The 26,592-nt window shown below is 40.1% G+C and overlaps 1 protein-coding gene across 2 annotated transcripts in view; it reads left to right on the top strand.

Moving 5' to 3' along the window:
* Positions 1 to 706: 706 nt before the first annotated feature.
* The window catches only part of gpr20 (G protein-coupled receptor 20), a 38,798-nt gene continuing 12,912 nt past the window's right edge, over positions 707 to 26,592 (top strand). The window contains exon 1 of one of the 2 annotated variants that reach the window (XM_072569936.1): positions 707 to 775. Coding sequence is in view for 1 of the 2 variants with exons in the window: in XM_072569935.1 (XP_072426036.1) it covers positions 4,694 to 4,713 (20 nt within the window). In the remaining variant the exon portion in view is untranslated. Of the gene's footprint in view, positions 776 to 4,659; positions 4,714 to 26,592 lie in introns of those variants that run through there. The other variant, XM_072569935.1, reaches the window with a different exon arrangement.

The following is a 26,592-nucleotide window of genomic DNA, read 5'->3' as shown; positions in this document are numbered from 1 at the left end:
AAAGAAAGAAAAACTCAGAGAGGCAAAGCATTTCAAGCGTGATAAGGTCCTGGGAAAGGATGAGTTAGGTAGGAGACTTGGATGACGTTGCATCAACAGTTATGTAGGCAGCTAAACGTGAAACACTTAGTTGAAAATTTGCATTGTGCTGCAGATTGTAGCAGATGTTGTAAATCTGGAATTAGCTCTTATTAACTTCTAAAATAAAATGCAGCAATTTTTACTGTGGACATTTTGTTGGCACATATCTATTCTGATTTTTTTTCATTATTCACTTCTCTACACAAGCTTGCCAAAATCTCATCCAAACCAGTTAAGCTTGACAACGGTGTTACTTTAAGAATTATGTATTATTTTTGTTTAAGTTTCATATTCTATTTCTGTGGAGTTCCTTACCATTGAAGAAGTGTTTGTAGCTTATTGTGGTTTTTAAACAAAGCTTCAATCTGTATTTTAATTATTAAATGATAATTTTCTTCCCTATTTCACTAGAGTCACTTTTAATTTTTTTGTATTCGAATCCTCACACTTTTTCTTTGCAGTTCAAATTTCATTTTCTGTAGTTCTATTGTTCTTGGGTGTCTGCAGTTCATTACTTTTTACCAAAGTCATGCAGACTTTAAGTGAAAGGAAAGATCTGACGTCAACTGCCTCTAAATCATTACTTGAGTTCCTCTGAGCCAGCCAAAGGCAAGTCCAAGACGATGCACTGTGTGTCACATCACTGAAGCATCTGAAATACAGAAGGAACCAGCTGCATTCACTGTGCTCGACTGTAAGTTCTACTAATGTTCACTTCGTAAGAAAGTTTTATTAAAGATAATCAAGGAATGTGATTTTGTACTTCTCCAGAACTGAAATTCTTGAACCATTCTGAGTTTTTTTGCTTTAGTGATTTAAATTAAGCTTTATCTCAGATAAACAAAGTAGTATTTTACTGTCTGTTTCAAGATATATTTAGTTATTCCAGGGCACAGCACCAGAATTTCAATGTTAATTATGTTGCTAGTGATCTGTTGTTTTCCCATTTCTTTGACTGTTAAACTGTAGCATTTTAGTAAAATGAATATATTAATATAATGGATTCACAGTTGGATTTACTATATCATGTCCTTTTGCAGTATTACATTGTCTGTGTAATCCCTCACCCTGGGTAACTTTACCAACCTGCCTTTCCTATAGAGATGTTAATAATACTGTCGATTAATTCTGTAGCTGTTCGTTTTTACTACAAATACATATTTTAAGAGCTACATCTAAGAATAGTACTTGAGTTGACGGTTTTTTTCAAATTAATGACGGTAATGAGATAAGTAATCTTCCAAGCATTTGTTGAATCATTTGCACTGACCTGCAGAAAATGCAATGTGGTATTGAGAGTCTGTCGTAAAACCTTTGAGGTAGATGGTAAGGAACAATATAAATTGTCAGCTATAACCATAACAATGTATATTTTTCTAGCACCCTTATGGAAAAGAAATTTCCTAGTGTTTTTCAAGAGGAAAGGGAATCCAAACCCAGCATAGGAAGGATAAGTCAAAAACCAAAACCACTATCCAAGTTTTTAATACACTAATAAACAAAGGAGAAGAATAATGTGGCAAAGTGGTTTCAGGCAGTAAACTGCAGAGTGCAGTTATCGGTAGTAAGGAAGAGCGCACAATTATTCAAGGTGCTATGCACAGTGATAGCACATACGATGATAGACGTTAAAATGGGATAAACTCGTGAAAGAAAATGAAAACAAAGATGAGGATCTTGACACTGGTGGACTGGGTGGGCAGAATTTGGAGAATGCAGGAGTTATCACTGTTACAGAGTGTGAACCTGAGAACTGATGTCTGAATGAAGCAGATCTTGCAGAAGATAAGTTGGTGTAAGCAACATCTAGGAAGCCCTGAAGATTCTGTATCTGAATTAGAATTTTAGTAGCGGAGAGGAAGAAACAGGGTCAAAAACAAATGCATCACAGAAGTTGAAAAATAGAGCCTCAATGACAGACAAAAGTCAACTCAAAATCAGTAAAGGTACAATACACTTGGTTGAGAGCTGAGAAAGATGGCATTAATTTTGCTGGGATTGAGTTGGAGGAAACTTTGGCTGTCCATGACTTACCAATTGGAAGACAGTTTCAAAAGTACAACAAGAGATTTTGGTGACAATATTTGAAGAGGTAGAAGTTATGCTGCCGGTATATAGGGAGACAGAGAGTCATAGAATTATTCAGCAGGGAAATAGATTGTTCAGACTTGTTCATGCTGACCAAATATCCTAAATTAATCTAGTCCCATTTGCCAGCACTTGGCCCATATCCCTCTAAACTCTTCCTAATCATACATTTATCTTAAGTGTTGTAACTGTACCAGACTCCACCACCTCATCTGGCAGCTCATTCCATACACACACCATCCTCTGCATGAAAACATTGCCCCTCAGGTCCCTTTTCAATCTTTCCCCACTCACCTTAAGCCCATGCCTTCTAGCTTTGGACTCACCTATCCTGGGGAAAAGACCTTGACTATTCACCCTATCCATGCCCCTCATGATTTTATAAACTTCCATAAAGTCACCCCCTCAGCCTCCAATGCTTCAGGGAAAATAACCCCAACCTATTCATCCTCTCCCTATGGCTCAAACCCTCCAACCCTGAAAATATCCTTGTAAATCTTTTCTGAACCCTTTCAAGTTTCACAACATCTTTCCCGTAGCAGAGAGACTAGAACTGAACTCAGTATTCCAAAAGTGGCCTAACCAATGTCTGCAACATGACCTCCCAATTCCTATAGTCAATGCACTGACTAATAAAGGCAAGGGTGCCAAACACATTCTTCACTATCCTATCTAGCTGCAACTCCACTTTTAAGGAACTATGAACCTGCACCCCCAAGCTCTCTTTGTTCGGCAACACTCCCCTAGGCCTTAACATTAAGTGTGTAGATTCGGCCCTGATTTGTGCTACCAAACTGCAGCACCTCACATTTATCTAAATTAAATTTCATCTGCCAGAAATTAGGTTTTGGTAAGAGTAAATGGAGGAGACAAGAGTCAGCGAGTGGAGGCTGAGGTTCAAGTAGAGTACAGAGCTAGAGAGGAGACCAGTCAATGTTTTAAGTTTAGAAGTGAAGGAGCACATGAGTTCCTTAGCATCAGTTGTCAAAACAGCAGAGAAGACAAATAATGCTATAGAAGAGGAAGTTGAGAATGTTCTTATCCTTTATGATGATTTTAGAGGAGTGGGAGGTCCTAGGACAGGAGTCAGAAACCATCTGTAACTGAAGAACATTTCTTTAAACTATCTCAAATAAAAACTATCAGAAGCTGCAAGACAAAAGTGCAGCCTTTATAAACATTGTAAATTGATAAGATCTACTGGTAGAAAGCACAATTTGCATGTTTAATCAATAAAATACATGGAATGAATTTAAGTAGCATTTGAAGATAAATTGTAATTGAGGTAAACCCATCTCTTAAGTATCATTCATCAACTTATTATTTTTTCTTCATATCCCCAGTATACGCAAGAGCAAGTTGTAAGATTAGTCTCTTATCCTTATGATAAAGATAGACTTTACTTCGTGCTTTTTCAACTTTTCTTATAATAAAGCAATCCAAGTGAACAATTTTGAAAAATGCAGATGAGAACCACAATTTGCTGACTCCTGTATTGAATAACATTCATAGAGAAGAAGTAGGAGCAATGATTGTAACAAACAGAAAAAAAAACTTTAATGTTGACCATTGGGAACAATAGAAACTTTAAATTTAAAAGAAGATAATCAGGATTTCCTCCTTCAGAATGTCACACATACTTGGATACATAAGACGATAAAACAGATGTTTCATTGCAATATGTTATTTACTTTGAGTTCCCATTATGGCAAATGTACTTGTCTCTCATCCTAAAAGTGCTTGTGTTTGTTTTACGATGCCTCTTAAACCACACAAGCATTTCTTCAGTATATTTGTCTTTTTAAAATGCAATTGTTAGAATAATATGGATATTGCAAAATCAAGCCAGAGAGTCTGTACTGTCTGCATCATACACTCAGAAGTCCTTATTAAGAAAAATTGTTTATAATTTTGCTTGGCTATTTACACACACACACACAGAGCCACATATACACACACAGCCACACACACACAGCCACACACACACAGAGCCACATCCACACAGAGCCACACACACACACGAGCCACACACACACACAGAGCCACACACACACACAGCCACACACTCAGCCACACACTCACACACAGAGCCACACACACACAGCAACCCCCCCCCCCCCCCCCCCCACACACACACACAATGCTATTCAGACTCAATTTCTTTCCTCACTTCCATCGATGTACTGCATTTTATATACACTTAATTGCCCCTATTTCTTTCACAAACAAATTTCACTCTATTATAGATGGACTCAGTTCTTCCTTCTCCTGCTATTCCACTATTATTTTTTACTGAAATGCATACTTTTACGTGCTTTCAAGCTCTCTTACTCTCCATCTTTCCTCCTTCACTTCTTTTCTCTTTCTTTTCTTTCTCCCTCAGTTCTCCCTCACATCTCCAAAGACTAGCTTTGATTTCCAAAAAGGCACAGGTTTTGAAACATTGTTATATAAAGAACGTGCAAACAGCTACAGGCCCCAGAAATTCTATGGGGACGCCTACCACAAGAGCTAAGACCAAGTAATGGCAGAGCCTCCAGGAAGGTGAGTAACTGGCCATTTTCAACCACTCAAGTTTCTCTCGGAATTCTCAAATCTCTCTTTTGGCGATGAATGGCATGACTTTGTACTTTTTGCTTTACCCTCCAGGTAGTACACTGCTGGTTACTAGAAATGTGAGTTGACAACAATATAACAATGTTGTGTCTGAGATTTTATGATGGTCATATTCAGTGATCACTCTCTTTAGTCAATGAAACAGTGGACAGGGAAGGAAACAATGGGACTGACAGAAACAACAATCAGGAGGAGTGGGGAAGATAGAGCATTGATCTACAGTGGAAAAGAAAGATAAGACAAATTAGAAGAAACAATCAGGCAAGTAAGATGTTATAACCCAATTAGTTTTTGAATTTATTATATTTGTCCTTCAGATAATCTGAGTGAGGAAGTGCTGAATGTTCATTACTTCTGAGCCCTCAAGTATTGATCTGACATTATCACCATGATCAGGAAAGAAGGGAGGAACTTGAAACAACGTGATCATTACAGACAGTGTACTGGGAAAACCAATAGGAGATCTGGAGATCTGAACCAAAAGCCAAAATTGTTGGAGGAACTCAGCAGGTCTGGCAGCAGCTATGGGAAGAAAGCAGAGTTGATGTTTCAAGTTCCATGACTCTTCATCAGAAGAAGGTAGTATTTATGCTGAAGCTGAAGTTGGGGTGAAGGGTGTGGTAGTGAAGGGAAGAGTTGAGCATTCCGTAAGTTGCCACTAAAAAGGGGTTGTGCAAGATTGTTCATGGTGTCTGCGATGACATGAAGTCAAAGAGAAGTACAACATGGAAACAGACCCCTCGGTCCAACTCATCCATGCTAACCAGATACCCGAAACCAATCTAGTTCCATTTGCCAGCACTTGGCCCATATCCCTCCAAATCATTCATATTTATGTACACATGTACAAGTCTTTTAAATGTTGTAATTGTATCAGCCTCCACCACTTCCTCTGGCAACTCATTCCATACATACACTACCCTCTGCATGAAAAAGTTGCCTCTTAGGTCTCTTTTCTCTCTTTCCCCTCTCACTCTAAACCTATGCCCTCCAATTCATTATCTTCTGTTAATATCACTTATGTTATTTAACTATCTCTTTTACAGATCATTCTACCAGTAAATTAAATGGACGTTGTAACATATACAGGATAAGAAAGTTGCAAGGGGGCATTCAGATTAAGTGAACAAAAATTTTATGGTTGATAGTGTATTTGCATGGATAAAGGTTTAGCTAATTAACAAGAAACAGAATGAGAATTGGAATAAATGAATAATTTTCAGACTGCAACTAGTCGAATAGAGCAGAGATCAGGTCTGGGGCCTCAAAGATTATGATTTACAATAATGACATGGATGAAGGGACTGACCATGCTAGTTAAATTCGTTCATGATGCAAAGACAGGGAAAAGCACCCTGTCAGGAAGATGAGAAAAGATACAGTTAATGTAAATGGGCAAGTATTTGAAAAATAGCATATATTTGAAAATGACATGCCGATTTTGTAACTGGAATAGTAATAGAGTCCCAATGCTCTGGGGGTATGAGTTTGACTCAGACTATGGCAGATGGTGAAATTTGAATTTAATAAATTAATATATCATAATAAATAAAGCTGGTCTAATGGAAGCCATTGCTGATTTTCATAAAAACCCATTTGATTTACAAAGTCCCAAGGCAAAGAATTGACTATCCTTACCCAGTCTGATCTACGAATGCCTCCAAATATGATTGACTCATAATTTCCCTCTGAAATGGCCTGGAAAGCCAATCAGTTCAAGGCATGGTTCATGAACATTGGCCTTACCAGCAATAATAACATCCCATGTAAGAAAAAAAAATTGTGGGAATACACAAGTTTGACAGGATGAATATGGGAATTATTCTGCCTGGAGGTCAGTGGTGAGTGGTGTCCCACAGGGCTCTGTTCTTGGGCCTATGCTCTTTGTAGTTTTTATAAATGACTTGGATGAGGAGGTTAAGGGGTGGGTTAGTAAATCTGCCGATGACAAAAAGGTTGGAGGTGCAGTTGATAGTATCGAGGGCTATTGCAGGTTGCAGAGCGACATAGACAGGATGCAGAGCTAGGCTGAGAAATGGCAGATGGAGTTCAACCTAGATAAAGTGATGCATTTTGGAAGGTCGAACTTGAATTGCTGAATATAGGATTAAAGACAGGATTCTTGGCAGTGTGGAGGAACAGAGGAATCTTGGTGTTCAAGTTCATAGATCCCTCAAAGTTGCCACCCAGAAGGATTGGGTTGTTAAGAAAACATATGGTATTTTGGCTTTCATTAACAGAGAGATCGAGTTTAAGAGCCACGAGGTTTTGCTGCAGCTCTACAAGACCCTGGTGGGACTATACTTAGAATATTGTGTCCAGTTCTGGTCGCCCTACTATAGGAAAGGTATGGAGCTTTGAAGAGGGTGCAAAGAAGTTTACCAGGATGCTGAAAATGTGTTGCTGGAAAAGCGCAGCAGGTCAGGCAGCATCCAAGGAACAGGAGAATCAACGTTTCGGGCATCAGCCCTTCTTCAGGAATCTAGGATGCTGCCTGGACTGGAGGGCATGTCTTATGAAGAGAGGTTGACTAAGCTCGGACTTTTTCACTGGAGAGAAGGAGGAAGACAGGTGACCTGATCGAGGTATACAAGATAATGAGAGGAATAGATAGAGTCAATAGCCAGAGACTTTTCCCCAGGGCAGGATTGACTGGCATGAGGGGTCATAGTTTTAAGATATTAGGAGGAAGGTATGGAGGAGATGTCAGAGGTAGGTTCTTCATGCAGAGAGTTGTGAATGCATGGAATGCATTGCCAGTGGTGGTGGTGCAAGCAGAGACATTAGGGACATTTAAGCGACTGCTGGACATGCACATGGACAGCAGTGAATTGAGGGGTGTGTAGGTTAGGTTATTTTATTTTAAATTAGGAATAATCCTCGGCACAACTTCGTGGGCTGCACTTTTCTATATTCTATGTTCTTTGTTCTAAAACAGAATATTATTTAAATGGAAAGAGGTCGCAAGGTACTGCAGTGCAGATGTTATGTGTGTGGTAAATAAACTGCATGTTAATATGCATGTGTCGCAAGTAATTAGAATAACAAATGGTACTTTGGCCTTTATCACAAGGAGAATGGAGTGTATGAGTGCCAAAGCTTTGCTACAACTATACAATAAATTGATGATATCGAACCTGGATGACTGTGTACAGGTTTGGCTCCCTTACTTCAGGATGTTTCTACTTACACTGGAGGCAGCTCAGAGAGGGGTCACTAGCCTGGTTGCTGGGATAAAGGTGTTGTTTTGAGGGAAGATTGGTTGAGCCTATACTCATTGGCAATTAGAAGAATGAGATATAATCTTATAGAAGCATATAAGATTCTGGGGGAGTTTGGCTGGTTAGATGCTAGGGGGGAACATTTCTTCCATCAGGAAATCTAGAACTAGAGACCACAGCACAAAAATAACCAGTCTCTGATTCAGATTGGAGAGGAGAAGAAAATACTGCTGTCAGAGGGTCTTCAGTCTTGGAATGTTCTTCCCCAGAGAGGCTGGGGCATTGAATATAATCAAAGTTAAAGTAAACAGTTTATTGCCAAAGGACTCAAAGATTATAGAAGATAGGCAGGAAATTGAAGCTCAGGCCACAATTACATCAGTCGTGATCTTATTGAATGGCAGGACAGTTTTGATGGGCCAAATGGCCTACTCATGTTCATATTTCTTATAATTCGATGATATTTGGAAAACAGGAGTTGCTAGACAAAAAAAACTGTCTAGTTTTACCTTTTACCATTTGTTGCATAGTAGAACAGCTAGGAGTTACAAGTGTCAGTGTTGGCATAAAAGAAACTTTGAAACAAATTGCTGCCTGTGATTGAGAGAGTCCAGAGCTGCTTGTACAGGTAGTGTGCAAGTTAGATTATAAACTTAGTGCCTAACAGCATCCTTGTGGCATCAGTTACCAGCCCTAAATGACCTTAGGGTGATTAATTCAAAGAACGTAAATCCTGTAATTGCTGGTATAACAATTAGTTTCAATGGGAAGGTGTGGGGGAAGCTGAAATTCTTTTGGTCTTGATGAGGTGAGTAGTAGTGCAAGGCAAATTGTCCATTAATTTGGAAAGAGCCTAAGGTCACAGCATACCGTGCTTTTGCCACAAAGTAGCCCTTTTTTTCGTTAACTGATCTTGCAGGTGCTTTGATCTTGGTCTTACTTTCTGCCATCTTCCATAGACTCAGGAGATGAAGGGTTAATAGATGAGAGTGTGGGGCTGGATGGTACAGTCTTTACATGCCGAGCTTTTGCACGCATTTTAAAACATTGTCACGAGTCACATCAAAATATGTCACAGCGCATCAAAAATAGCACTTCCCTTGCCTGTGAATTTAGTTCAGTGCAAGCACCATGAAACTCAGAAGTCTCTCTTTGCAGAGCTAGGTTAAAATGAGCTACTGAAGTGAGATGAAAGCATATTTGCTTTTATTTTTAATGATGTTTCGCAATTCCATTGTCTTGCACGAGTTTCATTTCCCTTTCACTCAAATCTTACTATCTGACAGTTCATTTCCTGCTCGTGGTCACCATTATCTTTGGAATAATCTCACTAAAACGCACAGGCTGAAAAATAAAGTGATTATCAGCTGAAAAAAAGCAGATGCATCTGGGGATGATGTGGCATCTGGAAAGGGGAAGATGTGAGAAGGAAATAAATTTAACTGTAAATTACGTTGCAAAGGAATTCACATGATAAAATTCCCACTCTTAAAGTTGATGCGCTGTATAAAATGCACTGCAAGAATTACAAACTGTCCTGCAGACAAAAGCATAGCTGCTTTTTAGCATTTTACTTTCGGGACCAGACAATCCTGACAGTCCACATGAAGGCAATGTAGAAGGCAACCTGCCATCTTATTATTGGGACAAAGACCATGAGTATAACCGCATAAGAAGGGCAGCACCTTATTTCACCTGCACAACTGGTTCAGTGGTACTGACTCCAAACGGCCAACAGAACCTCAAAGTGCTGTTGTGCCACTGAGTGACAGAAAGAAGACCCTCAAAGTAAATCACAACAGAGCAAGCTTGGGAGAGATATATCAATGCCCGTTAACGAGCCTCATCAGGACTCAGCTAGAAAAGCATTCCTGCTATGTTTCATCATGGAGGATGCAATTCCAACCTGCCCAAGGAATGCATCCCTTGGAGCCGGGTGAAAATTGATCCGCTGCTTAAAAATCAGAGGTGGACCATTTCAAACAGAGATAAAAGTGATTTTTTTTTCTTCTTTCAATCTCAGAGGATTGTGAGTCTTTAGAATTTGCTTCTTGAAAAGGCAGTGGAAACAGAGACCTTGAATATTTTTAAAGCATAGGTGGATAGATTCTTGCTAAGCAAGAGAGTGAATAATTTGGGTATGAAATCATTCCACAAACATTCGTATCCCATCACCAAATCACCTCTTATTTACGCCTTGACATTGGTCCAATTCCCTCAGACTCGAGTTACAGAATCTCTGACATTTCTGTTTATATCTATTAGCCAGGACTCTCTCATTGGACCAGGTTAACAGCCCCAATCAAGGAACTCATATTCTATGAGGTCCACTTGCCTGACCTTGTTATAATCACTGCAGGGTAGAACTATGGATATGTAAATTTGAGGTTACAATCAAATAAGCCATGACCTCGTTGAACAGAGGAGCAGACTCGAGGGGCTAATTCATTTACTCCTGCCCCTTGTTTGTATGACAACCCACACCCACGGTCCACCCGTCACCAAAACAAAATTGGAAAGCAGAAAGCTCAGACTCTGTACAATTGAGAGAAAAAACAGAAAATGCTGGAGTAACTCAGCAGGTCTGGCAACACCTATGGAGTGCGAGAAACAGAAATTAATGTTTTAAGACCAATATGGCTCTTCTTCCTCAAATCACCAGCACCCATAATATTTTGCATTGGCTCAGTAAAATCAGGTTCTACCTTTTTTTTCACCTTTGCACCTGTCGATATTTCAGTACCTCAGAATTGTGCAGCAAAGCGAGCCTGGTACAGGAAAGTGCAGGTGGTAGTGAGTTTCTTGGTGGTACAGTCTCAATAGCCTCTGCTGTACTGTATGATTCTAAAATTCTATGCAGAGACCACTTTTCCCACTCTCCTCAAGAATTCTCCATTTGTTTTTAATGCTCTTTCCCAATACTTTTCATTATTGTTATTTTTCAAATGTTGATCCACTTCCCCTTTAAAAGTTAAGATGAATTCTGCATCCATCATTGTTTCTGGGGCGTCATTTCATTTTGTAATAATCATCTGTGTAAAATGACTTCTCCAAGCCTGAAAAAGGGTTACACCTGAAACATTGACTTCTCCACATCCTGATGCTGCCTGGCTTGCTGTGTTCTTCCAGCCTTCTGCTTGTCTATCAGGGAGTCAGAAGGCATTTTTTAAAATTCAAGATATACTTAATTCATAAAAAAATATCTTTATATACATACATAATCATAAGTCAAATGCATCTAGGTTCTGTAGAGTAGCATATGAAGGAAGCAAACAAATATTGGATTTTGACTCTATCCAAACAAACCAAAGGCACCTCCTACTTAACCAGGCTATGTTTACATGCATTTAAGGCACTTGGTGGGTCCGGTAACAGATCCCAATTTTACTTCGGCAGAAGGACCTCAGATGGCAGTCTTTCCCCACTGCACCTCGGCTGCAGTTGCCTCAAGTTTTAGTGCATCCCTCAACATGTAGTCCTGGACCTTGGAATGTGTCAGTCAAGGTCAACTCCTTGTTCTGGAAGACCAATAGAGATTTTTTAAAATTTCAATATATACTTTATTCATTAAAAATATCTTCTTATATAAACATAGTCATAAACACAGTTCGGTCCTGATCAAGGAGTCAGGAGCTGATTTATTTGCCACAGAGTTCTGAGCTGTAGTGATAACTATAACTGGTATATAACTGATTCAGTACAGTTTCTGGTTGACAGTAACCCCTTAGATTGTAGTTATTGGGAAATTCAGCAGTGGTAATGTCTTTGAAAGCCAAGGTGAGATAGTTAGGTTATCTCTTGTTGCAGAGTATCACATAAAGAAAGAGCTTATATTTAATTATACCTTTCGCATTGTCAGGATATCCAAACAGTAAGTTATATCCATGTAAATAAAAGAGAAATATTACAATGGCTAAAGGTCTGAAATAATAACAGAATGTGTAGGGGGGAGGGTCTGGCAGCATGTTAGAAGAGAGAAACAGTCAATAAGACTTGCTGAACTCCACCACCATTTCTGTTTTGAGATGCGGTTGTAATGTACAAAATCCAACAGCCAAACTGCACATAGCATGCATTCACAAATAGCAATGAAATAAGTGAGCAGGCTGTTTGAAGATAAATGTTGGCCAAGATACCTTCCTCTGGACTCCACTAAATTCACTCAACAGAGTCTTAGTTTTATAAATGCCAGTCATAGCTCCTCTGTTAGTGCAGCATTCTCTCTGTATTCTAAAGTGCCTGTTCGATCACAACGATACAGAATTGTTACAGCACAGAAGGAGACCATTTGTGTCTGTGTTCGACCTCCAAATCGGCAATTCCCCTGGTATCATTCTTCTGCCTTCTCCCCGTAACCTCCACCATACTCTGACACATTACATTCCAAACCCTAATTACTCACTGTGTTCTTCTCAGACCACCTTTCTTTCTTTCTCTAATTACTTTGCATCTATACTCTCTTGTTCTTAAACTTCTCACGAGTGGGAACATCTCCTCCCCATTTACTCCGTTCAGACTGCTCATGATCTCCTCTTTGCCTTCTCTTCTTCAAAGAGATCAGCCCCACATTCTATATTTCTAATTTTATAACTGAAAGTCCTGTGAATTTCTAATGCACTCTCTCCAATACTCTCGCATCACCCAGATGAGTGGCTCCCAGAACTGGATGCAACACTCTACGTCAGGCCAAACTAATGCCCTATACATGTGTTCAACATAACGTTCTTACTGTTCTTTACTCTATACCCCAGTTTAAAAAACCCTTGGACACTGTATATTTTAATAACACTCTCTCAACATGTCCTACCATTTTGAATGGCTAAAATGCACCTATGTCCCCAGGTCTCTCTGTTACTGCATCGACTTTTGATTGATATTGTTTAATATACTTTGCCTTTCCATGCTCTTCCCACTGGAAAAATCACCTCACACTTCTCCACATTGAGCCTCTCACCTGCTACCTAACCATCCACTCCCCAACTTGTCGATGTTGCATTATACGTGAGTTTAACGCCAAGCAGTAGGAGAGTCTGTGCTGTACACAGCTCACCTTCTTTGTGGATCCACCTTACCCACAGTAATCCTGACACAATGTTCTCTCCAACCCTGTCTCAAAATGTGTTTTTTTATCATATATCACACACTTAACACTGATTGACAAATCCTCTCCTTTTTGATTGAAACTTCTTAAATCTTGTTTAAATTCCATATCCTTGGGTTAATGAATAGTCAATTAACATATATTAGTATTATCATGGGGAGAATCTCAAGTTTATCTACATCATCAGGTTGCTGAATGGATTTTATTTTCTGTAGCAGTTTTGAGATTAACCTTTCGAAGGGTTGGGGAGGAATGAGAGATCCAGACACAATGGAACCATTGTTGTTATATTCTGGATTAATGGTGCTAGAAGAGCACAGCAGTTCAGGCAGCATCCAAAGAGCTTCAAAATCAACATTTTGCGCAAAAGCCCTTCATCAGGAATAAAGGCAGTGAGCCTGAAGCGTGGAGAGATAAACTAGAGGAGGGTGGGGGTAGGGAGAAAGGCCCTAAAGGAGCCTTCCACATCCATCAAAGTTTTACTTGCACATCCACTAATATCATTTATTTTATCCGTTGCTCCCGATGCGGTCTCCTCTACATTGGGGAGACTGGGCGCCTCCTAGCAGAGCGCTTTAGGGAACATCTCCGGGACACCCGCACCAATCAAACACACCGCTCCGTGGCCCAACACTTCAACTCCCCCTCCCACTCTGCCGAGGACATGGAGGTCCTGGGCCTCCTTCACCGCCACTCCCTCACCACCAGACGCCTGGAGGAAGAACGCCTCATCTTCCGCCTCAGAACACTTCAACCCCAGGGCATCAATGTGGACTTCAACAGTTTCCTCATTTCCCCTTCCCCCACCTCACCCTAGTTCGAAACTTCCAGCTCAGCACTGTCCCCATGACTTGTCCGGACTTGTCCTACCTGCCTATCTCCTTTTCCACCTATCCACTCCACCCTCTCCTCCCTGACCTATCACCTTCATCCCCTCCCCCACTCACCCATTGTACTCTATGCTACTTTCTCCCCACCCCCACCCTCCTCTAGCTTATCTCTCCATGCTTCAGGCTCACTACCTTTATTCCTGATGAAGGGCTTTTGCCCGAAACGTCGATTTCGAAGCTCTTTGGATGCTGCCTGAACTGCTGTGCTCTTCCAGCACCACCAATCTAGAATCTGGTTTCCAGCATCTGCAGTTATTGTTTTTACCCATTGTTGTTATATGGAAATCAAAAAATGCTACAAATCATAGCGAAACAGGCAGCATCCATGGAGAGACAGCAAGCTAACCCTTAGAGTCTAGATGACCCTAGCATCCAGCTCTGATGCAAGCGCAGTAATTTGCTCTCCCATTGTTGTTATATTGTAAGTCCTGTTAACAACTTCACTACAAGAGCTGAATGGTCAGGGCAGTCATTTAAATTTGAACAAACTACTTCAATTGCGCAGTCAGACTGCTTCAGTTGTTTCTTTATTCTAACATAATCGTGAAGTCAATCCTTCATGTCTGTATCTTTGTTGGAATAATTTCATTTCAGCTTCCAGATTGTTTGAAAAGCTCGGTTAAAATTTTTCTTCCTGAGTTACAAATTGTTGCCCATTTCTACTCCTTGTCAATTTACAAACTGTCTCTGCAGTACCATAATTGGGCCCTTTGATGTTCAATTTAGTTTAAATGCATTCCTGTTGAAGAATTTGCCACAACACTAAGTTAATGTTGGCAATGTCTCCCTGTGCTAGTACAGTCTCCGTGTGCTAATATTGTTAGACTTGCTTAGTTCATTATACTTTATAGCTTATAGTGGGCAGCATATGTAACATCTTCTCTCCTTTTTGTGCCAAATTCCTCTTTAGAAGTACTTACTTCCATCTGTGCTCACTTTACTAGCTCTCTTCATGTTGTGCCCCCATCTCTGGTTCCACAAAATCAGGGCAGCAAGGTTCAGCTTGTGAGCACCAGGATTTTAACAAAGTTCTGAAAAATGTAGATGCTGGAATAAACCACAGGCACATATAGCATTAGAAACTGACCTAGCATGGCATGGTGAGATGGTGGGAGAGGGAGGTTGTGGGAGAAAATAATCCCTAATTATTCTAAGCATTTATCACATATTTGATTATTTAAACTTGTTTATCTATTAAGGACAGATAACTTGCACTTAGTAGGGTCTCGATGAGCTCTAGTAGTTAGTATGTGAAGAATTCAAGTGATTATTCTGAGGATAAATTTTCTTATCCATATCTTTCCAAAATGAATGAGTGAATTAACTCTGCAAAGTAAGTGGTTCAGCAAATTAGCTCACTTCTGATTTTGAATCTGTGGGTGTAGGTCACGCTCCAAAGTCTGGAGTAAAAAAATGTCTGCAGCCACTCAAGTGGACGCTGCGTTATGGATGAAAAAATAAATTGAAGTTCCATCAGCCTGCTCAGGTACAATGTAAAATATCCCATGGAACTTTGAAGAAAATTAGGGCCAGGCTGTTTTGGCATTGCAGCCAAAGGTTACTTTTCAACAAAATGTTATTTTGTCATTTTTCACAATGTGAATCCTTGCTGAATGCAAATCCATTAATGAGTTTGTCTACAAAATATCTGTGACTGGTGTGCCTTGTGTTTTCCACACTCCAAAACAAAGATTCAAAACGCTGAGGCTTCATTGAATGTATTTCATTCAAATCCCCATGTAGCTCGTGGAATGATACATTATTTGACAGCACATGACTGAATTACACAGGGAAATATGGCACTCTCAGGATATAATAATATAACAGTAATTCCATTTTAAAAGTCTTACTTGTCTGTGAAATGATTCAAGATAATCTCAGACTATGAAAGGCATGTTTGTTTGTCACATTTGTTATCATTACATATCAAGAAAGTGTTTATAATTACTTCAATTATATTGCTCTAAGACACTTGATTCATCTCCCTGCCAAATGAAAACATAGTTAATGCATTAATCAGTGAGTAGTGCCAAGTCAATGATCTATTTCAGCCTCCTCCACTGGTCCCCAACATGAAAGATACCAGTCTTCAGTCAATTTAATCACTTCATGTGATATAAAGAAGTGGTGGGAGCCACTTGAAACTGCAAAGGCAATGGGCCCTGACAACAATCATACTGAAAGTGTCTGCTCCAGAACTTGCCTCACCCCAAACTCTTCCAGTACAGTTACAACACTGGCATCTACCCAACAAAAATTCCCATTTATGTCCTGTAAGTAGGACACATCCAACCTGGCCAATTACCGCCCCATCAGTCTACTCTCGATCATCAGATGGAAGTTGTCATCAACAGTGCTATCAAGCAATACCTGCTCAGCAATAATAAGCTCAATGACATCCAGTTTGTGTTCCTCCAGGGCCATTCAGCTCCAAACCTCATTACGACCTTAGTTCAAACATGGACAAAAGAGCTGAATTCCAGAGGTGAGGTGAGAGTGACAGCTGTTGATATCAAAATCACATTTGATCAACTGTGGCATCAAGGAGCCCTGGCAAAACTGGAATCAATAGATATCAAGGACAAACCCTCTCCTGATTGAAGTCATACCTGGCATATAGGAAGATGGTTGTGGTTGTTGGAAGTCAGTCATCTCAGCTTCAGGACATCTCTGCAGGGGTTCCTCAATTGTATGTCCTCAGCCCAACCATCTTAAGCTGCTCCATCACCTTCCCTCCATCAGAAGGTCAGAAGTGGGGGGTGTTCGCCAATGATTGCACAATGTTCAGCACCATTCATGACTCCTCAGATACTGGAGCAGTCTATATTCAAATGCGACGAGATCTGGACAATATCTGCGTTTGGGCTGAGAAGTGACACACAAATGCCAGTCCATGACCATCTCCAATAAGGGTCAATCTAACCACCTTGACATTCATGGTGTTGCTGAAACAGAATCCACTATAATCAACATACAGGGGGTCCCATTGTCCAGAAGCTCAACTGGGCTTGTCATATAAATACAGAGGCTATAAGAGAACGGCAGAGGCTAGGACTACTGCAGCAAGTAACTCGCCTCCTGACTCCCAAAAACCTGTCTACAATCTGCAAGGAATAAGTTAGGAGACTGATGGAATACTGCACCAACGCTCAGTAGCAGCAGTATATACAATTTATGCGATGCACTGCAGAAATTCACCCAAGATCTTTAGACAGCACTTTCCAAACCCTAATCACTTTCATCCAGAAGGACAAGGGCAGCAGATACAAAGCAACACTACAAATTACAAGTTCCCCTCCAAGTCACACACCATCTTGTCCTGGAAATATATTGCTGTTTCTTCACTGTTGCTGGGTCAAGATCCTGGAATTCCTTCCGTCAGGAAAATGTGGGTCTATCTACAGCAGAAAGATTACAACAGTTCAAGAAGGCAGCTCACCACCACCTTCTCAATAGTAACTAAAGAGGGGCAAAAAATTCTAGTCAGCCAGCAATACCTACACTGCATGAGTGAATAAACAATATTTTTAATTGCAAATCTAACTACATTAAAACCTATAGAAAGACACAGCAATCAAACACAAGGGTTGCTTATCAATCCCGCAACATTATCACTAGACCTGAAACATTAACTCTATTGCTCTCTCCAAATTTGCCATAAAGGATATTGACCAAAATATAGATTAAGATAGTAAACTTACAAAGATGTGGGTAAAGTAGATTAGTTGATAATCTTGAAATGTTGAAAGTTTTGATGGAGAACATCAAAGAATATGAATGTAGCTCTATTGTGCAATGTTAGGTATTTAGAATATTAGCCAGCAATTACTTAAACAGATGAACTCTATAATCCTTTAGCTGTGACATTGATTAATTGGCAGATGTTAAAATGGCATATAAAAGAATTATGTTTGTCCATTATAATCATCTTTTGTTTGAAGATAGGATTTTTAATAACTCCTCACATAAAAGAAAGCTGAGGGAACTTGAGGGAAACAGCAAGCAATTATGAGACATTTAGCTCCCAATAGAAAGGAAATATTCAAATTTTTAGATTAGATTACTTATAGTGTGGAAACAGGCCCTTCGGCCCAACAAGTCCACACCGCCCCGCCGAAGCGCAACCCACCCATACCCCTACATTTACCCCTTACCTAACACTATGGGCAATTTTGCATGGCCAATTCACCTGACCTGCACATCTTTGGACTGTGGGAGGAAACCGGAGCACCCGGAGGAAACCCACGCAGACACGGGGAGAATGTGCAAACTCCACACAGAGAGTCGCCTGAGACGGGAATTGAACCCGGGTCTCTGGCGCTGTGAGGCAGCAATGCTAACCACTGTGCCACCGTGCCGCCCAAAATGTCGAACCCCAGATTGTTTAACGTATTTCCCAGCAACTTGTGCAGTAGAATTTACACTGACGTATGGGCATGAGTGCTATAAACCAGATGGTGCAGGGTTTGGGGGATTCTTCATGGGGCACAGGAGAGAAAGCACCTAAACTGTGGGACTACAGAAACTAAAGCTTTCCAGCAATAGCATGCACACAGTTAACTCAAGCTGTATTTGTTAACAATAATTTTAGATATTCACTACTAAAAGGTTAATGACCCTTTTAAGTTTAAGCCTAACAAATGGTTTGTGAAACATTCCCAAATTTTAGACTTGGCAGCATTTCTCTTCATTTCTAAAAATTGTTTTAAGCTTCTAAAAATTTTTTTAGTTTAAAGTGATTAATAAAACTTGATTTCTTGAAACAACGATGTCTTAACACTCTGGAAGCTGAACGTAAGTGAAATATTGTAATTTTTCATTTCTTATTAACTGTCATATCCAAACCTTTCACTGAAATCCATGATATATTTTATATTTTACTCATTCATCCTCAATACTAATCTGTCCCTTAACCTCCTTGTCAGAACATTTTCTGCAAATTGCATCGTTCACATAAAAGGGAGTTGGTGAAGTCAGATTATTAAATGTCAGCGGTAAACAGAATGAGAATAGGTATTTCCAGTTCAAAACAAGTTTAAAAGGCTGACAGATTTTTTGTTTCAGAAAGCAATTTCTTTGGTCAAAGAATTCCATAAAAATGTACAGTGCTAATCTTTGTAATTGACTTCGCAGTTATTTCCATTTAAGTTAATTCACATTCATAGCAGGCTCATTTTGAAAGGTTGGTCCTTCCAGGTTCCTCAAGATCTCTATTGGTAAGTTGTCATCTAGCATACAGTGAACCAGACAGATCTGCTCATTCCCAGGTCCAATTCCTGGTTTATACTGCCATCTGGGTTTTACTATTAGCGGGGTAAAAACTTTAGCTCAATGTCTGGGGACTGTGCTACCAACAGAGATAATTCAGTAAATACACATTGTGATGAAAAGCGTTTGGATATCAATATAGTGTCATATGGATTTTGGTTATTTTTGTAAACATTTTTCTTCTTTAATAAAAAAAAGGCTCAAAATGTTCTCCTAGAGCAGTGACCTAATCCAGTTTTTGTTAGGCTGCAGGTCTTTTGGTGTAATTGCAAAGATGTTTCTACTGTAGTGTTTATGACAGGTAGGGTGAGTATTTAATAGCTTTGTTTTCAATTCAGAAGAATCTAAAATGTGCATTAAAATGATCAGTTAGAAAATATCAAACTTGAGTTTAGAAGTCAGTATAATTTCTCTCCTAGAAGAAAGATTCAGAGAATAAGTTATCTCAGCAGAAGCATGGGTTTTGAAACATCCAAACCAAGAGCATTTGGATACAAATCAGCAGATGATTAGAACTAAGGAAGTTCAGGCTCTCAGATTAATAGAAAAGTTTGTGTTGGTAAATTTAGAAAGGACTCATCCAATTGTCTCTGTTCTTCATGGCCAACAAACACCATCATCAGTAAAATCCTAAAGAATTGATATTGGATATAAATTTCACTATACTTGAGTATCAGTAACAGGAAGTGTCTGGAAACAGGTCAAACTTTGCTTTGTGTTTTGAACCTTACTTCTATAATAAATTTATTTTTGTTTTCATTTGTTCTTTTGTATCAAACTTCTGTTCTATTGCTAAAGAAATATTTCCAGCCTTATAAGAGTAAGTCTCAGTGGTTAATCATTCTATTAATGAAATGAATGAGGGTAATGGAAGAAAGCAGTAGATGGAATAGATGGTCAGCCATGCTTGTATTGAAAGGTGGAACAGGTTTAAAGGGCAGAATGGACAACTCCTGCTCCAGTTTTCTATATTTCTATGTAAACAAAATAAATATGACCTATCTAGCAAGGCTTAATTCTGGGGTCTGACTTGACCAGTAGTATCAAGAACCAAAACCATACCAACATGCACAACTTAGCCTAACTATATCAAAGGACAGTTGGGTGCATTAAGTTGGTGCACCTTCTTGTTCCTTTTGACCTTAGGTTTGATTTCATCCTTGATTAATTAGGTAAACGTTTCCCGTCTGGTAATCATGATGTTGGGTATTCTAACTACCTGTATTTCTACATGATAAGGACCTGTAACTAACTGTTTCTGCTTCTTCAGCCCCCTCCACACTATTGATCTCTTGAAGCTTTTCTCAGCAATATCCATCCGCACTTGTCTCAATAAATCACAGAGATTGGAAGAGTGTTTTTTTTTTATGCTCACTTTAAATCCAATGTAATAGTTTGGTAATGTAGTAATCATCATAATGATATTGGAAATGTTGCAGCCAAATCTTTTGCAAAGCAAGATCACTAAGAGCAATATAATATGGGCAAGATAATCTGATTTTGTGCTGTTGATCAGAGATAAGTACTGAACAGTACATCAGGGAATCATCCCTTATGAATTCATTTTAACATCTCAAAAGGCAATGGGCTGGATTTTCATTCTCGAGGCAGCTAATCATTGAATCAATGATTGTCTCCTTTAAAAATCCATGCCTGTATCTCTAACTGTGCAGTGTGCTCTCTCTCAATACCACACTGGAGTGTCAGCACTATACTTGTGTTCATTCCCTGTAGTGGAACTTAAACCTGGCACCTTAGGATTCAGAGATGAGAGCACGATAAAGACTAATTTATTAATCTGGTTACTAATGGCACCAATTGTTCTGAAAGAATCTAAAAAAGACAGTTCAGATATATGCACTCTGGTTATGAATTTCCCCTCTTTTGTTTCAATGGAAATAGATTACTGGTATATAGGTCTTCAGACATACAAAATGCTAGAATTGGTTGATCCTTTTCTTTAACTACTTAGTGTACTTACACCACGATATGTGGCCCTGAAGAAGGAATGGAAAGAAACGGTTTTATAGATACTAACAGTAAAGCTGGTGAATGGTGCATACTAATCTGACTTGTTTTGAATAGTGCAGAACAGAGCTCAAGTCCAACCAAAGCTACATTTCACAGAATCATAGAACCCCTACAGTGTGGAAACAGGTCACTTGACCCAACAAGTCCACACCGACCCTCCGAGTAACCCACCCAGACCCATTCTCCTACCCTATTACTCTACATTTACCCCTGACTAGCGCACCTCACCTACACTTCCTTGGACACTACGGGCAATTTAGTGTGCCAATTCACCTAATCTTTTGATTATGGAAGGAAACCTAAGCAGTCAGAGGAAACCCACACAGACACAGAGAGAATTGCAAACTCCACACGGAAAGTCGCCCCAAGGCTGGAATTAAACCTGGGTCCCTAGCACTGTGAGGCAGCAATGCTAACCACTGAGCCAACTTGCTTTTTTTTTGTTAACTGTTTTTCCTTCAGGTTTGAATAATTAATGCATAAATAGGATGTAAATCATCGACAAAGAGACGCATTATAATTTTAAATGTCAATACAAATCAGGAGCACCAATTCAACTAAGGTCACAACATTACCCTTAGGTTGAAATGAAGTCATGAAGATTAAGGGACGATTCCCTGATGTCCTGATCAACAACACAAAATCAGACTATCTTGCCCATTCAAATTGTTCCTTGAGATCTTGCTGCGCAAAAGATTTGGCTGCAAAATTTCTAATATCACTATGATGATTACTACATTTTCAATTAAATGTCAATTGTATTTCTACGCAGATGGTTTGACCTGGTCATCACAGCTTCGTAAACTGAAGCAGATTCAAGAGGTCACCTTCAGAATAGTAATGCACAGGGCAATGTCTCCATGCATTTAGAAACAATCCGAGAGATTAGCACATCACTGTCAACAAATCAGGAGCACTCATCAACTAAGGTCACAACATTACTCTTATTTCCTTTCAAACCTGTGTTTTGTTGTAAAGGATATTCCATTGTGTTTTACTTAGGAAATGAAGAAATGAACTAATTAAAGCAAAAGCAGTGACCATGTTCCCAATACTAATATAAACCTTGCTGGCTCATTTAATATGATTATGATCAGAAAATGGCTACTGTTAAACAATTTTTAAATCATCCTATTGAGACATACCTCTAAGGCAGCTGGAATCCGAACTCAAACCTTATTAGCCTGGAAATAAATATACTATAGGTGCACCATGAGCACTCCTGATAGTGGTCAGTGTAAGTCTGCTGGGTTTTAATACCCGCTGGTATCAACTGGTTCAGTCTGTTAGTTTAACTGAGTTAAATTTAGTTCAATTGTTCTTTTAGTCTAACTCAGTACGTTGACAGGCTGACGAGGGGAGAGGCCATTCTAGACTTAGTGCTCGGAAACGAGCCGGGGCAGGTATCAGATCTGGTGGTAGGAGAGCATTTTGGTGATAGTGACCACAACTGCCTCACATTCTACATAGCTATGGAGAAGGGGAGGATTAGGCAAAATGGGAGGATATTTAATTGGGGAAGAGGAAATTATGATGCGATTAGACATGAGTTAGGAAGCATGGATTTGGGAGCAATTGTTCCATGGTAAAGGCACTATAGACATGTGGAGACTGTTTAAGGAACAGTTGTTGCAAGTGATGAATAAATATGTCCCTCTGAGACAGGCAAGAAGTAGTAAGATAAAGGAACCTTGGATGACGAGAGCGGTGGAGCTTCTTGTCAAAAGGAAAAAGGTAGCTTACATAAGGTGGAGGAAGCTAGGGTCAAGCTCAGCTCTACAGGATTACAGGCAGGCGAGGAAGGAGCTTAAAAATGGTCTGAGGAGTGCCAGGAGGGGGCACAAGAAAGGCTTGGCAGAACCGATTAGGGAGAACACAAAGGCATTTTACACTTATGTGAGGAATAAGAGAATGGTCAAAGAAAGAGTAGGCCCGATCAAGGATAGCATAGGGAATTTGTGTGTGGAGTCTGAGGAGGCAAGGGAAGCTCTAAATGAGTTTTTTGCTTCTGTCTTTACAAAAGAAACAAACTTTGTAGTGAATGAAACCTTTGAAGAGCAGGTGTGCATGCTGAAATGGATAGAGATAGAGGAAGCTGATGTGCTGAAAATTTTGTCAAACATTAAGATTGACAAGTCGCCAGGCCCGGACAAGATTTGTCCTCGGCTACTTTGGGAAATGAGAAATGCAATTGCTTCACCACTTGTGAAGATCTTATCATCCTCGCTCTCCACTGGAGTCGTACCTGAGGACTGGAGAGAGGCAAATGTAATTCCTCTCTTCAAGAAAGGAAATAGGGAAATCCCCGGCAATTACAGACCAGTAAGTCTCACGTCTGTCATCTGCAAGGTGTTAGAAAGGATTCTAAGGGATAGAATTTATGACCATCTGGAAGAGCATGGATTGATTAAATGCAGTCAACATGGCTTTGTGAGGGGCAGGTCATGCCTCACAAACCTTATAGAGTTCTTTGAGGATGTGACTAGAAAAGTAGATGAGGGTCTAGCTGTGGATGTGGTGTATATGGACTTCAACAAGGCATTTGATAAGGTTCCCCATGGTAGGCTCATTCAGAAGGTTAGGAGGAATGGGATACAAGGGAACATAGCTGTCTGGATACAGAATTGGCTGGCCAATTGAAGACAGCAAGTGGTAGTAGAAGGAAAATATTCTGCCTGGAAGTCTGTGGTGAGTGGTGTTCCACAGGGCTCTGTCCTTGGGCCTCTTGGATGAGGGGATTGGAGGATGGGTCAGCAAGTTTGCAGATGACACAAAAGTTGGAGGTGTCGTTGACAATATAGACGGCTGTTATAGGTTGCAGCGGGGCATTGACAGGATGCAGAGATGGGCTGAGAGGTGGCAGATGGAGTTCAACCTGGATAAATGCGAGGTGATGCATTTTGGAAGGTCAAATTTGAAAGCTGAGTACAGGATTAAGGATAGGATTTTTGGCAGTGTGGAGGAACAGAGGGATCTTGGGGTGCAGGTACATAGATCCCTTAAAATGGCCACCCAAGTGGACAGGGTTGTTAAGAAAGCATATGGTGTTTTGGCTTTCATTAACAGGGGGATTGAGTTTAAGAGTCGTGAGATCTTGTTGCAGCTCTATAAAACTTTGGTTAGACCGCACTTGGAATACTGCGTCCAGTTCTGGTCGCCCTATTATAAGAAAGATGTGAATGCTTTGGAGCGGGTTCAGAGGAGGTTTACCAGGAGGCTGCATGGACTGGAGGGCTTATCTTATGAGGAGAGGTTGACTGAGCTCGGACTTTTTTCATTGGAGAAAAGGAGGAGAAGAGGGGACCAATTGAGGTATACAAGATAGTGAGAGGCATAGATAGAGTCGATAGCCAGAGACTATTTCCCAGGGCAGAAATGACTAACACGAGGGGTCATAGTTTTAAGCTGGTTGGAGGAAAGTATAGACGGGATGTCAGAGGCGGGTGTTTTACACAGAGAGTTGTGAGAGCATGGAATGTGTTGCCAGCAGCAGTTGTGGAGACAGGGTCATTGGGGACATTTAAGAGACTCCTGGACATGCATATGGTCACAGAGATTTAAGGGTGCACACATGAGGATCAGTGGTCGGCACAATATCGTGTGCTGAAGGGCCTGTTCTGTGCTGTACTGTTCTATGTTCTATGTTCTACCTATAGGTTCTTAACCAGCATGATCAGACATGTTATGATACATTTCTGGAGCAGGTGAGACTTGAACCTAATGGCATTGTCTCAACCCATTCCAACATAAGGGCCCCTCTACTCCACCCATACACTCTGTTTCGGCAATAGGATTGCACCACCTGCTTTGAGGTTTAGAATATAGAATCCCTACAGTGTGGAAACAGCCCCTTCAGTCCAACAAGTCTACACCAACCCTCCAAAGAGTAACCCACCCAGACCCATTCCCCTACCCTGTATTTACCACTGACCAATGAACCTAACCTACACTATGAGCAATGCATGGCCAATTCACCTGACCTGTACATCTTTGGACGGTGGGAAGAAACCAGAGCAGCCAGATGAAACCCACGCAGACACAGGGGGAATGTGCAAACTCCACACAGACAGTCATCCGAGGCTGGAATCAAACCCAGTCCCTGGTGCTGTGAGACAGCAGTGCTAACAACTGAGCCACCATTTTTGTTTGATTGGATATAATAATTTGCAATAAATAGTATTGAAAATTTCCTACAGTACAGAAACTTAGTCCATGCTAATATTTATGATCCACTAGTCTCCTTCCACCCTTCTACATTTAACTATGTCAATATATCCTTCAGTTACTTTCTTCCTCATGGGCTTATCGAGCTTCTTCTTAAATGCATCACTGAGATGTGCCTAAGACTCTTAGCAATTTTTTATAGATTCACCTTAGAAAGTTTTCTACCTGGATGCATCACAGCTTGGTATGGCAACTGCTCTGCCCAGGAGCGTAAGAAATTACAGAGAGTTGTGAACACAGCCCAGTCCATCACAAGAGTCAATCTGCCTTCCACTAACTCCATCTATACTTTTCATTGACTCGGAAAAACAGCTAACATAATCAAAGACCTGTCCCATCCCAGTAATAATCATTTTCAACCTCTTCCATCAGACGGAAGATACAAAAGCTTAAATACACAGGTCCACAGATTCAAGAACACTTTCTTCCCCGGTGTTACTAGACTTCTGAATGGACTTCCAAAATTTCAAATTTAATGTTGACCTCGCTCTTTGTGCACCTTCTCTGCAGCCGTAACATTGTCTTCCTCACTCTGTTCTATTACCCTAAGGCACTTTGTATGGTATGGTCTGCCTGTAACTGCATGCAAAACAAAACTTTTCACTGTACCTACGTACATATGACAATAATAAATCTAATTAAATTAAATGAAGTAGCAAAATCCACATTCCCACCACTCTCTGGCTTTCACCTAGTTTCCCTATTGCAGACAACTTAAGTGCTAAAATGGCAAGATCAGACTAGGATGAAATTGGCTGTTCAGGTTGATAGGTGTGGTCTAACCATAGCTCAAAACTATAAACTATTAAATTACTGACTTAATCTCAACCTTACAAAATCATTTCTGCTAGTAAACTTTGGTTTTACTTTCCACAATCACATAGAATTTGCAAAAAAGAAACATGCCATTCAGCCCATCTGATCTATGTCAATACTTATGTTCCACACAAGCCTCCTCTCACTCTACCTCACTTATTGCAATCAGGATAGCTTTTTATTCCTTTCTCCTTTGGGTATTTATGTAGCTTCCCCTGAATTGTGGCCATCTCATTCACTTCAACATGTGAACTGG

Source organism: Chiloscyllium punctatum, chromosome 5 (genome assembly GCF_047496795.1).
Source record: "Chiloscyllium punctatum isolate Juve2018m chromosome 5, sChiPun1.3, whole genome shotgun sequence".
In the NCBI taxonomy this organism is placed as follows: Eukaryota; Metazoa; Chordata; class Chondrichthyes; order Orectolobiformes; family Hemiscylliidae; genus Chiloscyllium; species Chiloscyllium punctatum.
This window is presented reverse-complemented; position numbering and strand designations above follow the sequence as displayed.